Source organism: Camelus bactrianus, chromosome 7 (genome assembly GCF_048773025.1).
Source record: "Camelus bactrianus isolate YW-2024 breed Bactrian camel chromosome 7, ASM4877302v1, whole genome shotgun sequence".
NCBI classification, from domain to species: domain Eukaryota; kingdom Metazoa; phylum Chordata; class Mammalia; order Artiodactyla; family Camelidae; genus Camelus; species Camelus bactrianus.
Window position 1 is genome coordinate 24584834 of NC_133545.1, and position 17525 is coordinate 24602358.

Consider the following 17525-nt stretch of genomic DNA (forward strand, 5'->3'; position numbering starts at 1 on the left):
ACTGATAGCTGGATCCAGAGGCTTGATCAGACTCAGGGCTGATCTCTTTGGCAAAACTATAGCTGGTGCTGCATTCTTTCACCACAGGCCACGTCATGGGATATAAGCAGCAACTGATGCTCATTGATCACATCCATGGGCTTACTGGGGGCTGCAAAATGGTGGCATCTAATTATATCATATCTTTTTTTATTTCTTCTTTGGAATATTTGTATAAAAGGATACTTTTGCTCATGTATTCTTTGGTTACTGGTGGCACAAATCATATACATAAGGCAGAATAAATGCTTGACTCTTTTCCTTCATTCATTTTCAAGACGATGAATTGATTTTCTTATCCTGTGGACCTGATCAATTTTTAAAATAACACATTTAAACATATTTAACTGGTTTCAGTTCACTGAAATAATTATTCTTTCAAAGTTTAAATTGTCCCATCTTTGACCAATGGGAGCCTCGAGCTGGCTCCTGAATTCTTTGGACATGATTCTGGTAGTCTGTGAGAGTTCCTTGTTATCTGGCATGACCGGATACACCCGACTCACCTTGCATACTTCCTTCCCCAGATCTAAAATCGTCCATTTCTCCAAGAAACTCTGGTTTCTTTTTCTAGGAAGTGGTACTTCAAAGCCACAGTCTGGGTGCTAAGGATGCTCATTGCTACTGGGCTTCTCATTATTTCTAAGTCTTTTTTGTAGACAGATACACACACACACATATGCTTTCAAGGTAAAATAGTTTATGAGTTCACATTGGGAGTTCCAATTCAAATTCAGAACTTCAGAATTTTTCTTTAAGGGCTTCCATACTACATCTGTATTTCCTTTCTTCCACACTGGCAATCCTGGTTCTCAAGGATGCAAAGAATAATAGAATTAGAGTATCCTATGTGCTGACTACATTCCTCATTCTCAGCATAACAATGTTAATATTATGCCAACACCAGTAAAATTTCTGAGCTCTGTGAAAAATGTCTGTGTGTGTGCTCTCTCCATTTTTCTCCCATTTAAAATAGTTGTGTCATATTGACACTATCTGATGGTATAACCATTATATATTATTTCTTCTCCATTGTAACTCTCACTTAGTCTTGGTGTTCGGTTTAATGCTGACTACTAGTCCTCGTGTCATTATCTCGTTAGTCATTTTGGTTTCTCTGAAGCTTATTTTTGAGTAGATTCTTGAGAAGGTGATCAGAAGAGTAATATTGTTTGAGAGCATCCTTTTTTCCCCTTATAAATCACTTGTTCTCATATAGCAATTTGTAATCTTCAGTTTCAAATCCTTCTTTTTCTATTACAGAAAGTTTTTTGAAATACAAGTTTTTGTATTTGTTCCATTCCTTTGATTTGGTTTTCCTTTTCAGGAAATTCTTTTCCTTGCCTGTGTTCAATATCTGTCACTGTCTTTCAAATCCTTTTTTTTTTTTTTATCTATTCTTTTATTCCTATTTTATTTTTAAAATTTCCTTCCATTTCATCTTCTATTTCTCCTGAGGTATTATTTATTGCATTATTAATTCTTGCTTTCACTCCAGTTCAGTCCTCATATTTGTAATTAATTTTTTGTTTTTTATTTCTAATTCTTTCCTCAGTTCTGTTACCTCATTTCTGAATTTTTCTAATTCTGAGTTGTGTCGTTCTTTCATGTCTTACGTCATTTCCTTATGCCTTTTAGCTTGTTTTGAAACAGGGTTTCAGTTTTAATCTGTTCTAAGGGCATGTCTTTCTGTGCTTTTATTGTCTGTGGGGATGTTATTCTGTTCCTCTTTCTATTTTTTCTTATAATAAGTTTATACGGGATTTGACTGGGTTACTTTCCTGTTGCTCATTATTATGTGAATCTCTGGAAGCATGCTTGTTTCACGATAGCTCTTCTAACTTTACGGAGCTCCCTATACTGTTGTCATCTTGCAATGAGCCAGAATATGGTGGCTGCTCCCTGAGGTTTCCTGGTTCTCTTTGTGGCCCACCACGTTTATGTGGACTCTCACATCTCAGTCCTACTTGATTTTGACTTTACTCCCAATGTGGGCCTTGGTTCAGAAAGGGAGCCCTGACGGGCCAGTTTCAAGACTTCATAGGGTCCAAATTATTCTGTAATTCCCCCTTAGCCTTAGTTTTTATTTATGAAAATTAGCAATGATAACACCTAATCTACAAGTCGTGGGGATTTCATGACATGCTTTACATATACATTTCAGATACTTCATATAAACTTACCATGTAATAAAAGTAACAGAAAAATACTAATAATTTGGGGGATGTATACCTCAGTGGTGGAGTGCGTGTTTAGCATGCATGAGGTCCTGGGTTCAATCCTTGGAATCACCATAAAAAATACTAATCATTTAGTTTTAAAAATAGCTAAATTTATTAAGTGTTCTCAATGTTGTAGACATTAAGCTAAGCACCTTACATGTATCATCTCTTTAAATCCCCACAACTACCTTATAAGGTAAATATGAGCCCCATTTTGCAGTGCAAAATCCTTGGCATAAAAAGAATAAGTAACTTGCTGAAAGTCACATAGTTAGTATGTCTATCTTGGTCTTTTAACAATAAATAAAAAAATTCCCCTCCCCTCAGTGAAACAAAAATGATACAATAAATTGCTGTTTCTATGAAAATATCAGCCCTGATTGACATATGCACTCTACAGCCGAGCAATCCTACAGAGTCCCATCCCATTCTAAGTCTGTCTGACCCCAGAGATCAATTTCTAGGTTCACAGTACAATATTACCCATTAGGTTCTCTAAGGTTCCTGTTTTAGTTCCAGGGGAAGAGCCATTTGAGGAAAATCCAAGCCTACCTCCAAATCTGCAATAAGCTGAACTATCACTCTAGCCAATCAAAGTCTCCATCCCTCTGCCCATCTACATCTTCTGCTATCGTGGTCAGAGTAGTCCAGATTCCGATTGTACACTTTAATGTGTGAGACTCTGATTGAAACAAAGTGCTTAGACGAAGACCACTATATCATTCACGTTTCTTTTTATAGAACTTTATATGTAAAGAACATGGTACATGAATCAGTTCAACACTTCAGTTTCATCTTCTTGACTATAAAATATAATCTGCTACTTTGCATAAAATTTGCCTGATCCTAAAGAAAAGGCTGCTGTGGTTTTGTTATCCCATTCAAGGCTGATTTAGGTGTATTCAGAGTGCCATAATATTTAAATGCAATGTCAAGTTCTATGATGCTTCTTTAGGCTCTATGAAATTGATGTCCAAGTAGGTTTTGAAAGCTCATTTTCCAAACTCATATGTTGAAAGAGAAAACTTTTCCAATTTATTTTTTTTTCTAATTTCTCTTTGTATTTGGAGTAATTTTAGATACATCGTATTGAAATTTTTATGGTAGGATTCACTTTTATGATTATAACTAAACTTCAAGCTAGAGAATACAAATGGCCTGCTTGTAATAGGTTTTTGATGGTAAGAATTTGTCAGTAAAGACCCAGAGAGAGCATATCAAAAGGGATGATTCTAATTCATTCCATTCGTTCATTTACTCAGTATTTACTGAGTATCGAGGCATTATGCCAAGCCTTGAGAATACGGAAATAAGCAAAACAGATGCCTGCCCACATGGAGGTTACAATCTATATACTTGATACTTTTAAAAAATGAGTTCTAGTCAGAATGTTAAAATAGTTATAGTGTTATTCAATACACAGTTAAAGAGTTGGAAAGTATCAAAAAAAAAAAAGCAAGAAATTAGTATCTTACATCAGAGGAAGTATTAAGGATGATTTTTAAAAAACCAGGTAATTCTGAAAATAAGGTAGCACTGAAAAAGTATCAAAGACGACATTAAGAAACTTCCCCTATATACATTCTTCATAAAAATTTTTGTAGGCAAAACTTGTGCTTTTACCTAGTATTTGACGGATTTCTGGCCATTCTCTCTGTACTTCTAGTGCCGATTTCAGCTTAGCACACAGAGGGATATAATCCATGTAATCTATTAATACACGAATAACGCTGCCTACCAAGTGTTTCATCCACGGAACTGTAATAAACTCACAGAACTGAGAGAAGCGATAAAATTTAATTTAGCAGTACTTTTAATATATCACATACACAAACAATTTTGTTATGAAAAATTACTATCCTTGTCTTTTTACAGGAACTAAAAATACCCTCCTTGTAACGAACAAGAAAGAAAAATAAGCTGCCTGTTTCTGTGCAACTATGAGCCCTGATGCATGCATGGTTTTGATGTGATTGTACTCAACATTACATGGGAGAATCATGCTACTTTCCATGATCCTTCTTTCCATGATTCTAGCCCCAGTATTCCACCAAATAAGCATAAATTATTAATTGCATACATTTTCACATTCTTCTACATTCAGTTTCCAATTAAAGAAAAATACAATCTTTTTTTTGGCCTAGTTTTATGCTTATTTCCTCATATCACTACAAGCAAAACTCAAGAACAAGAAAAATACAAAAGTTGGAGTTGATTTTTCTTTTCTTCTAACATCCCTAAATGAGCAAACATTCGGATGATGACCCAGTAGGAAGAAGAGAGGGATGTAACTCACCGGGTTATCTTTTATGACACAAGACGTCCATCCCGGCAGTACCTCTTCCTCTATGTCCGACCACACAAACGAATTTCCAAAGATGTCCCCGTGCATGCATTCAAAGCACATCTCCACCTGATAGCCATTATTCAGCAACAGCCTCAGCATCACCTCGTCATTTAGGGCATACTGAATGGCACTGGGGAAGCGAGTGTCGTTCACATGCATAAAATAACAGTTGACGTTAGCTCCGTGGGAGAGAAGCAGCCGGACAATTTCATGATTATTGGCCCTCACTGCCACAAGTAGACAGTTGAGGGGATCGAGGTTCGGGTCTGCACCTGCAGCCAGAAGGAGTTCTGTGCAGTGGATGTCATTATTAGAAACAGCAAAATATAGCGCAGTCTTCCGTTCATCGTCGTAGCTCTCGGAAATGTGGTCGGCAAGCAGGGCATTGACATCAAAACCATTTTCAATAAGCAGTTCTAGGCACTGTACACTTTGTCCATCTGCTGCGGAGTGAATTGGTGTCATCCCACTTTTCTGGATTGCATTTTTGGATGTTACTGGAATAAGATATTTCAGTGCACTGAAAAAAAAAATCGAATATCCACATGGCATGGAGAAAATCAAGAAATTAAGTAAGTCAGCTTCCTCACTAGACAAAAGAATTCATTTTGTTTAGTTTCTTGTATTTTCTCTAGATAATCTTACACAAAACACTTAACGTTTGTCCATTGACTTACTACTATTCAGTTTAATGGAATTTAGTTTTGATTTAGCTTCTTCCCATTCTAAATATTCCTGGGGAACATGCTGGATCTTACATGTTTGGTCCTAGAATTGTGGTTCCTCAGGAACCCTCACCATTTTCCAACTCTTCTCTGAACACCATAATATTTATAATCAACCAATGCTCTTTAATGAAAAAAAAAAAATAGAAAAGCAAGCCCATCTGATGCCATAGAAGATTGCTTCATACTCTTGACCATTAGAGTCATGGAGTCACAGAAGTTAGAGCTGGAAGTGACCTTGGACATCACTTGGCCCAATCCCTTTATGTAACAGAAGAGCCATATGAAGTCTTGAGAAATGAAATGATTTGTCCAAGGTCGCACAGATGTGGAGCAATGACTAGAATTCAGGTCTCTTGAATTCTCATTTGTTACTCCTCTTTCACTGCTTCCTGAGCAATCTATGCTTTAATACTGGCCATGGACATCCTGACTGCTTCCATATTCTTTGAAATTGAATTATCAGTAACAAGAAGAGTCTCTACCGTTTCCTCAACCTTACATCAGTCCCATTCAGATAACTAACTACAGCTCATGTTTGTTACGTTAGTTGTGAATTTCTCACTTGATTTACCGACTGGACATGTATGAGAGCCACAGGCGGGGATAACTTGATCTCCTGTGCCTAATTTGGAGCTACTACGTGTGAATTTATGAACACTGGGAGTAAATCCAGCTAAACTTGAACAACGTGCCACTCAGCATCAATTACGCATCATTGGCCACTTAGCCACTGCCACTACTGAAAGTGATAAGGGCTAATGATGTCAAAATTTTTGAACTTGGGAAACATATCCAATTGCCAAAAACCAACCTTTCATGATGGGTAGTTTAGTATAATGATTATAGATTTCTATTGATGTGTTGGTCATGGCGCATTTTGTAATTCAAAAATACATTCAACCAATTTTTGGGAATAAATAAATCTAAATTTATAATAAAACTTCTTTATTCAAGGATAAATTTGACATTATATTATATTATAATTATATTATTATGTTATAATATCTATAGGTATTGGTAAAATTGGGCTAATACTGATAGTATTGTTACAAATTTTAATCCTTTGCCAAAGGGGCAATTTTTAGAAGCCCTGTAACTCTTTGCTAAACATATTTTTTAAAAAACCAGAAAGGTACATTTGGGTGGCTTGTGCAGAATTCCCACTTATAACTTACTTTCTTCTAAAAGAAAATCTCTTTTCATTGTAAGTATAGTATAAATTCAATGTGGAAATTTTATTAAGTACAGGATATAAAACAAAGGGGAAAACTCAAAGAAATATTTAGATATACAAAACTTACGAACATTTTGCCTTTTTCTTTTTGGATTTTGAGAGGTGTGCAGACAAATTTGGGATTATACTGTATATATCGTTTTGTATTTTTCAACTTGAAATGATCATCTTATGATTTATTACTTACAGATAATGTCCCTCGTAGGCAGCTCGGTGTATAGGAAGATGCCCTGCTCTGTTAGGTACATTTCCACTTCCTCCATATTCCAGCAGGAGGGAGATGCAGTCGGGGTTGCCCCCTCCTGCTGCCTCAAACAACACGGATGCCCCGTCATCCGCCAAAGCAAGCACGTCACCTCCTGGCAGTATAAAACACGTGGCAGAGTGGTAACTGGACTGATTGTCAAGATAGTCCCCGTAAAAATAACCTGCTGTTTTCCTTTCTGGCTAAGACTTAAAAGTAAAAGTACAGAATTAAGAAATCTGTGTTCTGTCTTTTCAGTAAACAATCATGCATCATGTTTCACTTGTCAGAAAATCTTTCCATTACAAGAACACTGGAGAAATCGACAAGTCCATTTCCACGACAGGCAAATGCTGCCAGAAAAAGGTATAGTTAGACTTTTAAAGACAGCAGGTGACACTCTGTTTCATTTCAACAAATATTTATCAACTGCCCTCTATGTGCGACTACTGTGTGTGACCCGGCAGAAAATCTAAGATGAATAAATCTATCTTAAGAAGCTTAGAGGGGAAATGAAACCAAATATCATCAAAGAACACAAACCATGTAATATTCAAGTGACATCTGGACTAGAAGGCATGACGTAGGGGAAAGCGGTCTGTTGCTGACTGGGAGAGTTTGGGGTGAGCGACTTATGGCTATGAACCTCCAACTCCTCATCCGTAAACTAGAGAATATGGCTTATTTGATAATTAAATGAAGTTGCATTTTGGGGAGGGGGTTCCTCAGAAATGTTAGTCTTTTCCCCATAGAGGAGCCTTGAGGATTATGAGGAGGTAGCCTTTATTTACAGACGAGTAAGAGAAATAAATGTTTAAGTAACTAGGCGAGGGTCAGACAACAAGGAAGTGGCAGATGGCAATTTAAGTCAGTCTCTTAATTCCTGGTTCTGAGTTGTTTAAGGCACTTGGAGGCTTCAAAGGAAGGTGATGTCACAATCTGTTGGGAAGAATTAGGAAAGTCTTCAGGGAGGAAGAATCTCCAGAGATTGACTCTGAATTGTGCTGGAAGGTACTCCAGATGAGGGCAGGAGCCTGGCCCAAACCCAGACAGGGGGAATGTGGGGTATATCTGGGAATACTGCTAGGCTAACTTAGCTGGAGCACAGGATACACAATTAGGAGCACTGAGAGATAAACCCGGAAAGGCAACTCAGGGTGATGCAGGGGGTGCCTGTGCGTGATCCAGCGGGCCGCAGGGACCCACTGAAGATTTTCTGTACAGTTTCCAAGACTGTAGCTGACCCTGAGGGAGAGCAGCTGAGTGACAGTGTTAGTGTGGGTCCTCAGATGGGGAGACTGGAACCCAGGAGAAGGGTCAGGAAACAACTGCCCTGGTCCAGGCAAGATGGGAGGATGCAAAGCAGAGGGACCGCCAAGGTGAGAACAGGTGAGAGGGGGTTGTTATAGCACAAGGCAGCTGACTATATTTGAAAAAGAAGGTGATGGTGGAATTAGAGAGAAATCCAAGCTCTCAATCTTCGTTGAGAGAAATTATTCAATGAAAAGCGTGAAAGAAGATGAATTCAATTTAGGAGAGGATGAGTGCAAGACCTTGATGAGCCATCTGTGTGAAAAGTGGGCTGTGTCTAGAGAGAGCAGTCAGGGCTGGGCCTGCCGATTTGTAGGCCACTATAGAGAGGGTTTAAGTGAGTTACCCAGCAGGGGGCTACTGAGGGCTGGTTACAAAAGCCTGATGGCCCATCTTACATTCAATCAGGAACGGAGAAAAGGAAATCTGAGAGGTAGGGGACGCATCTGGACCATGCAGCTTCTTTCCGTGTACCTTTGTGGATGAGGTGTTCCAGCACATCACAGTGACCATACTCGGCGGCAACACCTAACGGTGTGACTCCAAATCCGTCTCTCAGGTGGACACTGCCTCCATGGGTTAGCAGCAGAGCTATGATGTCCTTGCGGCCCTGCTTGGCTGCTTCGTGCATTGCCGACCATCGCTTGACACAGGGCTGGTCCAGGCTGGTGTTGTGTTCAAGCAGAGCAGACACCATGTCATAGGAGCCCTTTTTTACAGCTTGAAGATGGTTTTGAAAAGAACAGTCAACCGCGTGCATATTAACAGGAATACCTTAGATGGCATTAAACCAATGACCAGATCTGATATCAAAATAGGTATTAGTGGTTCCTTTTCTTCTACAAGAGAATACTGTATTTTCATACCCCCTCTATTCCTTATACCCAAATTTCCACTGTGGAGTATAAGCATGCAAGCTGATCTGCCTTTTCTTTAAGACTCTGGCCTGAGGAGGGGTAAGAATTTCACGGAGAATAAGACACACATCACTGAGACAGAATGTTGTGCATCCTCCTTCTGAACTTCCCTTTCTTCATCAGCAAAGTGAAAATAATGCCCACTGTTTGGTTGGATAAATTAAATAACATACATAAAATGCTTAGTATATACCAGGCACTCAATAATGATAACTATTATCATTAATATGATTTCACCACTTCTAGGATCATGGAGCTACACGTGTAGATGATGCTTATCAAGTTTTTCCTCCCTCTAGATAGAGTTCCCCACACCCAAAGATAGCAGTAAATATCAAATGAACTTCTCTTTCCCACAGTCTTATGGGAGGTTAGCAATAAGGAACGTTTGGAATCCAGGTAGGTCGGTTGTTCTTACCCAGGCGAATCATGACAACTAATGTACTACATTTTCTGAGGTTCACTAAATCAGATGTCTCTCCCTACCCCTGCTTGTTTCTAACAGCTGAAACTGCACTGTTAAAAGTCCTTTTCCACTTCGAGTTATTAATGGATTGTCCCAGTTTAGATATAAATACTTTCCGAAGATTTAATGCATTTTTCTTTTACCAAAAAGTAAAATCTTAATAAGGAACAGAGCAGAATGAGTGCTAGTCTCTTACAGTCATTCATTCTCTCATTTAGTTACTACGTGCTGGCTGTGTGAAAGGCACTGCGTTAGGCACCGTGGACAACAGGAAAAAGATGTCGTTCTCACTTATGCAATTTACAGTCCAGGAAAGAAGCCTGTACTGTTTGAAGAGAGACCCAGAGTCTGGGCCTTTGCAGAGAAGGTGGGGCGGGGCACACAGAACATCCTGGGCAGCTCGGAGGCCGAGTGCAGAAAGGATCCAAGGCCAAGGCCAGGGAAAGGGCTCCAAAAGGCATAAAAGGAGGATGAAGACAAACTCTGCCTATTTCATTTGGAGGCAGGCAAGCCATCACTGCAGTGAGATCTCAGTTTTTCTCCTGCTCACTGTCTGAAGCAGAGGCTGTTGACAAATGCCTTTCTCTGAATCACCCACCTGCCACTCGCAGCTCTAATTACAGTGAATTACCTCATCCTAGCCGGTGCTCTTGCAAAGCAAACATCACTAAGCTAAACGAACTAACAGACAACATGTCCTCATTTATCTTCTTGCTCCTACTGCATTTTTTCTACTTATTAGAAAAAATGTATTAAAATGAGCCTCTTCCCTCATGATTTGTTCTCTTTTTATCTGACTCAGGGAACATGTTGATTAGAGATACTGGTCTTTTTGTTTGTTTTTGTTTGCCTTTTATTTTTTAATCTTTTTTTAATGAGGGTAGGTAATTAGGTTTTTCTTTTTTTAATGGAGGTACTGGGGATTGAAACCTCTTGCATGGTCTACCACTGAGCTATACTTTCCCCACCGAGATATTAGTTTTTCTTCAAGAAAATAACAGCATATATAAGACATATTCAACTTAACCTAATTTAAAAAATAAAACTTTACTTGTAGTTTAGCTTTTTTGAAGTAAGAATATATTTTATTTCCCATAGAAATAATAATCCAAATCATGGGGAGTCCCTCCCCCACGAAGACATTCTTAACCAATAAATGGCTGAAATAATGGAAACTTAATGAGGCACAGTATTTGTGTTATGGAACTAAGTAAAATGTGAATGAAATAACTAATGAAATAAATATATACATATTTCATACATGTGTAACTTAAGTAAATAATGCTTAAAGGAAACCAAGCCTCAGTTGAAGAGTTAGGGAATTAGAGGATTTTGCATAGGTTATAAGCACTTTTGAACACTTTATAGCTTGCTGGCACTTTTCTTTTTAAAAAATAAATAGTTCTGTCATTTTCTTTCTGGATATATGTGTTTTGCTCATAATTTATTTAATGTCAGCAGTGAGTTCTGTTCTGACTCCTATGACATGCAAATAGGGAAGAGAGGTTTTTCTGCAGTATCTTGACAAAGACTGGACGATTGAAAGAGGAGATGGAGTAAAGAGGATGTGTATTGATTTGTGAGAAAAAATATGGGAAGTAAACTTAACTGAGCTGTAAAGGGCATAATGTTGAGGGAAAACGGAGGGCAGTGGAACTGAGATGCTGTGCCAGACAGCTCCCTTGGCTTCCTCTGTACTGTGGGGTGCGCTGGCCAGGATAATCTTGGTGGCTATTCCCAATGGAGAAAGATGACACCAACTTCAGAGGGGTGGGCAGAGAGGGAGTCCCATGAAAAAAACACTTTATAACTTTCAGATCATCACAAATCAGATATCTACACTGAGCAAGTAACTGGATAACACGACTGTAATACATCAAAGCACTGTAAATAAGGGCCCAGATGTCTAATGGGGAAAGGGGGCCCTGGAGGGACCAAAGTGATTTTTTTTTTTTTTTTGCCATCCAAGGATATTCCATAAATAAAGACAAAGATGATGGCATCTGGTTAAGAAAAAGAAAAATGGCATTACCCAGAGAAATAAAAAGAACAGCAATTTTTCTCTTATCTCTCTTTTGTAAGTTAACAGACTATGAGTAGCAAATTGCAAAGTAGCCCCAAAATTCACGAAAAAAACTGAGAAAGTGCCATGGATGATCCATTTTCCTATGAACCTAAAAAGACTTGATGTAGGTTCCACAACAAAGGTCCTGAAGAAGGTAACCCAAGAAGTCCCTATTCTCCAGAAATGTAGAAGACAGGGACATAAGTGACCATTTCCTTCATGAGACTTTTCTCTTCTCTTTGATATTGCCATTTGGTTTTTTAAAATATATTATTTCCAAATGTTAATTCTATTTTGACTCTGATAATGCAGTGATCAAGCCCCTTTCCCACACTTCAGTTAGTCCTAGAGTAGAGAAACCAACAAATGAAACTTTGAAATGCATATAAATGCTTAATGCTCTGTTGTGGGCATTAGGCATTCAAGAAACATTTAAGTGAAGCCAAAAGAGAACAAATACGTGATAATCATGACTTAGTTGTCCTTTAAGAACTAAGTGAATTGAAGACAGCAAGTAGAGAATAGTTTTATACTGGTGAAGCGAGACAGTATACAAACTCTGGAAAAGTGTCTCTTTTTTTGCAGAAATCAAAGACTATCATGTATAGAAACAATAACAAGTACATGGATGTTGTTGCAAATACTCCATGGGATATGCCTTTACAAAAATAATAGATCACATTAATGGTGGTGAAGCAACCATAGGTGAATGCTCCATTTAGTATCTGTAGAGTCTGCTCAGGAAAAGAGTTGTTTGTTTATGAAAGCATCATGTTACATTATGACATAAAGGCTGGTAAACTGTATGCAGAGACAACCATCTCTTCCTCAGAACTTCTGTTTCCCATTTTCCTTTAGCAACTAGAAGCCCCCAGGTTTCAGCTGTTTACAGTCTATTCAGATAGAGGCTAAATATCCCGGCCTCCCTTGCACTATAAGGGTGGCTACGTGACAAAATCTGAACTAACAGGATATGGACAGAAGTGCTGGATGCAATGTCTTGGTCGTCTTCTTAAAGGCGAAGATGCTTTCCCAGAGCTGCCTCTTTCTGCCTTCCTGCTAGCTGCAAAATGTAGCATCTGAAAGTCGTGTGTAATGGTGGCCCAGCCAACGCTGGGCCACTCATCTTCGAAATGTTGTATGAAAGAGGAATGAACGTATTTCCTTTTTAGTCATTGCTGCTTGTTTGCTTTGTGTACCTGTGTTTGTGTGCTTTGTTACGGAAGCTTTGCCTGTACCTGAACTATAATAACTGGATTGTTTGTCTGATCTCATCTGAATTTGGAAGGCTGAAAGCTTTGAAGTGGGGCAGGATAAGTAAGAAGGAATCAGGCCAAATGCCCCTATGGTGCAGTAACATGATTCATCTATGTCCAGGGCCAAGGCCCTGCCGAGGAGATTTTCCCTCCCCTGTCCGTTGATGATCCCCTCTTCCACCCCTGAGGTCACAACTCAAGAGCATCTCTTTCTTTGAAAGCTTCATAGATTTACTGCTTCCTTATTGCCCCCATTTACTTTGCTGGACTTTTTTTTTTCTTTTTTGGTGGAGGGGAGGTAGTTGGGTTTGTTTGTTTGTTTTTTAATAGAGGTACTAGGGATTGAATCCAGGACCTCATGCATGCTAAGCACACACTCTACCACTGAGCTATACCCCACCCCCCTTATTTTGAATATACACTTTGCTATAGCATTTATTAACACCAATGTTCTGTTTCAATCATATCTAGCTCTCCTGCTAGACTCTTTGAGAGGAGGACGACCATTCATCTTTATATCCGGGCTGTCCAGCGCAGCATCAGGCTTACTGTGACTTCTCAATAAATGTTGGTTGGATTGACATTGCTGAATTCATGTTGCCAAATGTAAATATTTTACTGATGTTCATGACTTGCCTAAGTTTTTTCTGTTAACAACATTCAGGTTGTTTTTAAAATTCTAGTGATGTCTCCGTGAACAGGAGCTGTGGTCGTGTTGACTAGCTGTGAGCCCAGCTCAGGATGCTTTCTCCTCTTCCTCTGTGATTGCTGGTGAGCAGCCTCAGGGCTCCTCCCCCTCCTCCTGCCACACGTACGCTATTATATAAAGTCTCTCCTCTCCTGAGCACCTACCATGTGGTGAAAGTTTTATGTATTCATATTTTCTCTGATTTTTATAACAATTCTGCATAGGAAACTGAGGCCCAGGACGACAATCCCACAGCTAGAATTTACATTCACATAACAATGCTGTATTGTATATTCAAAAGTTGCTAAGAAAGTTGATCTTAAACGTTCTCAACACCAGCAAAAAGATATGTAACCATGTGAAGTGATGTATATTAACTAAAATTATTGTTGTAATCACTTCATAATATATACATATATTAAATCATGTTGTATACTTTAATACATTATATATCAATTATATCTCAATAAAATGGGGGAAAAATAAATACACAGATCTCAGGTGCCAAAGCCCAAATTCTGACTCCACCACCCTATGTCCCTAAGAGAAAGGAAGGTTATCTTTGGTCATCTGTAGTTAACCTCATCTCTCCCTGCTTCTGCAAACAGACCTGCCGATTCTTACTGGTCAACACACAGCGGGATATACAGGCCTGAGAAGACGCTGACAGATAAGTGACACCTTCAGGTTTCCCATCATTCCTTTGCTGTGTCAGTGGTGACCGCCCAGTGCTGCACCTGTGTGCTCAGATTCTGCTGGGGCCCCTTCCTTCCAGTTTGGCTCCATTGTTCGGCTATGGATCTGATATCCTCTTTGGAATCCACTTTTTGCTTCCTTATATCAGGCTCCATCTTACACAGGCATCCTTCCTTACAGCTGGACCCCACCTAGAGGACATTCCTTTAGAACTGGCACTCCTGGCCTCATAAAACTCCTTATTCAGATCCCTCCTGATTAACTGATGCTGAAAGAACTGTCACGTTTGTCCCCTTTGTGGAATGGGAAAACAAAATCATAGGACAGGTGAGATGGGGGTGAGGGGAGGACCTCAGGAAATGGAAGGAGATGAGGTCACATAATTTTAGCCAATACACAGTGATTTCCAATAAACACTTATTAAATATTATTTGTCAAATTATACAAGTCCTAGAATGAAAGGTCATTTACCAATTAGAAGGGGTGTCTCTCCGTTGTCATTTTTGGTGTTTGGCCACACTCCTTTCTCTAGTAAAGTTCTTACATTTTCCACCAGACCAGCTTTGACTGCCAAGGTCAAGGGTGTTTCTCCATCAGAGGTCTTGAACTCCCAGAGCGTCTGATAGGATGCTGAGACACGAAAGCATTGGGTAAAGTTAAGAATCTTTACTTAAAGGATGTCATATAGATCAGAACAATGCAATATTATTACACTAGACTGAACAACATTAAAAATGAAAAAGGGAAGACTAAAAAGAGTTGACTAAAATTTAGCAAATGATGGTGAGCGGAAATAGACGAGTGTGAACTTGCTAATCAAGTTGACAGCTAGAAAACCAACATCTATGTTTCAAGGTGCTTCTTAAAAATAATGGGTTGTGAATTCTCATTTCTTAACAAATTGTAAAACAACTCCACAGTCTTTTGTATTGTTATTTTAATTATATCTGAAATCAGTTTTTGTCAAATGAAGTCTGTGAATGTGGGAATGAGTAATATTCGAATGAAGGTATCCTGTCATCATCTTCTATATCTGTCTGTCTGACTAGCTATCTATCTCTCTAGCTAGCTATTTTTAATTTTTTTTTAGCTGGCTGGCTGGCTAGCTGGCTGGATAGCTAATTATCCAGTAACTGTCATTATCTCTTACAACAGAACTGGACAGCAACACTAAAGGCTGAAAAGCAGGGTACTCTCAAGTGTGTTTTAGAAGATGCTGGGATGTGAAAAACAGTGGGTTAAAACATAAAAATTATTAATATTTAACCCTAGGTCAGTTTACCACAATAATTATGAAGAAATTAATGTAATATAAGGACAGATATTGTAAGTACTGCTTATTGTACTATATAAGAATCTTTTGGAAACTTAACTCAAGGGATAGTTCAGGATGAAAACTTAAAACCAATTTTGAAAAGCAAAGAGCTTTATGTTTGAATCAATTAATTCATGCTGTATATCAACTTTTAGGTGGTAATCACACCTTCTCATCAACCTGTGCCATATTTTTAGGAGGATGCAAAGGGTGAAGCCTGGACCCCACAAAATGTGCTGGTTTTTATACTCCGAGTTTAAGGCATGGGAACTGATTTTGCCAAATTGCCAATCGTCTTTTATTCTACTTTTTCCTTTTTGCTTATTATGTTCATTGGGAACACTCCATAACCCCCTCCATTTTGGCTTCAGTTTGGTCAAAGGGATTTTATGTTCTCTTACCATCCAGGACCACTTCAAGTATTTGCTGAATGGGTTGAACAACAGCTTCATGCAATGGAAACCATCCTTTTTCATCAGCTTCATCCAATGCATATTTATATTTCACATACTCCTGGAGCTCAAGAATGTGACCTAAATTAAACGTACAGGCTGATAGCAAATCTCTGTCTCAGCCAGGTGGAACCTCCAGCCCTTCCCACTGTAAGTGATACACCCATTTACCTTGCTTTATGGCCTCCACAAGCTTTCTGTTTTGATCGCTCAGTGGTACAAATCTACCAGAGGAAGAAAAATAAGTCGTGTTTGAATTCATGGTATATTTCAAGGAACCAAAATGCTTATTTAGTTTTTGCACACTCTTTTAATAGTCAAGATCTACAAGAAATGCACACAACACTTATCTACTTTAAAAATGTAAAAGTCTAAAAGTCAGACCCAGAATATATATATGATACACTGGACCTAAGAGCATTAGTGATGATGAAAAACAGAAGATTGTGACACTCTCTGAAATTAGTTGTAGGCAATGAAAAAAAGGTAAATAATTGGAGTCAGGGTCAGAAGAACTGGGTTCAGGTTTTCTGATTTTTACGATCTTGGGGAAGCCAGTATCCTGCCTGGGTGGTGGTTTCTGCATCGGTAAAATGAGGGGATTAAATAGGAAGAGCTCTGGGGCTTCTCCCAGCTTTAAAACTCTATGCTCAATAAAGGTTTATTGCTTTGAACTTAGTTGCTAATTAATGATTGCTTACTTGGGAGAGTATGAGCTCCACTGCATGTTAGAGTCTTTAATCAACTGATCTACAAGTGAAAACGGGCTGAGCATTTACTGAACAAACTCCCAGTCACTGGCCCAACAGGTCACGATTTCAACACCCACGGCAATTCTCCCGAGTGTGTGTTTATTCAAAGGCAACAACATCAGTGTGTGTTTCATAACACACTGATTTAACTCTATTAAGCAGAGACATCCACTGGTAGTTTAGGTTTGTGAATGCCTCCCTGGGAACTCTAAAGTTCTGAAAACCATTGGAGAAAAGGGAAAAATTAAAGAGAACAGAAATTTAAATGTAATGTGTCTATTTTTTAAAAGCTCAAAAGCAATAATTTTATAGCATGGAAGCCATTCAGAAACACCACTAAACTTCAGGATACAGGATTCCAAATACTATAATAGAATGTGAAAGTAAACTAATTTTTGTCAGAAGTGTAATGTGTGCTCTTCAAGATAGAAATTTACTTTTGCAGTTTTAGACTCTATAGCTTTTGCTAATATAAAACACCAATTTTATATATCATTTGTGAACTTCTGTCATTTGAATAGTAGATAATTAAATAGGCTTTGGTTTATATATAACTTTGTCATAAGTAATAAAAAGCTCTCAACTCTTTTCCTGTTCATTAAACTTATAGGCAAGATGGGTTAGCATTAATCTTTGTATTTTAAAGGTGCAAAAATGGAATACATTATAAAGGCTGCCTGAGTCAGCAGCAAAACGCGCTCCAGAATACACAGTACAGATTCTGTATACTTATCTATATGTTGGCTGCTTAAACAGTGCTTGCAAATTCGTTCACATTATTTATTGTCCATTT

At 38.5% G+C, this 17525-nt stretch overlaps 1 protein-coding gene across 7 annotated transcripts in view; it reads right to left on the reverse strand.

Annotated features, from left to right (window-relative positions):
- ASB15 (ankyrin repeat and SOCS box containing 15) overlaps positions 1-17525 on the reverse strand; it is a 32155-nt gene that overhangs the window by 4332 nt on the left and 10298 nt on the right. For 5 of the 7 annotated variants that reach the window (XM_010947591.3, XM_010947588.3, XM_045511106.2 and 2 more), the window contains 7 exons: positions 16152-16204; positions 15930-16061; positions 14685-14843; positions 8600-8845; positions 6758-6929; positions 4558-5128; positions 3885-4038 (listed from right to left, as the gene is read on the reverse strand). In XM_010947591.3, coding sequence (XP_010945893.1) covers positions 3885-4038; positions 4558-5128; positions 6758-6929; positions 8600-8845; positions 14685-14843; positions 15930-16061; positions 16152-16204 — 1487 coding nt within the window. The remainder of the gene's footprint in view (positions 1-3884; positions 4039-4557; positions 5129-6757; positions 6930-8599; positions 8846-14684; positions 14844-15929; positions 16062-16151; positions 16205-17525) is intronic. The other 2 variants (XM_045511107.2, XM_045511108.2) reach the window with 1 other exon arrangement.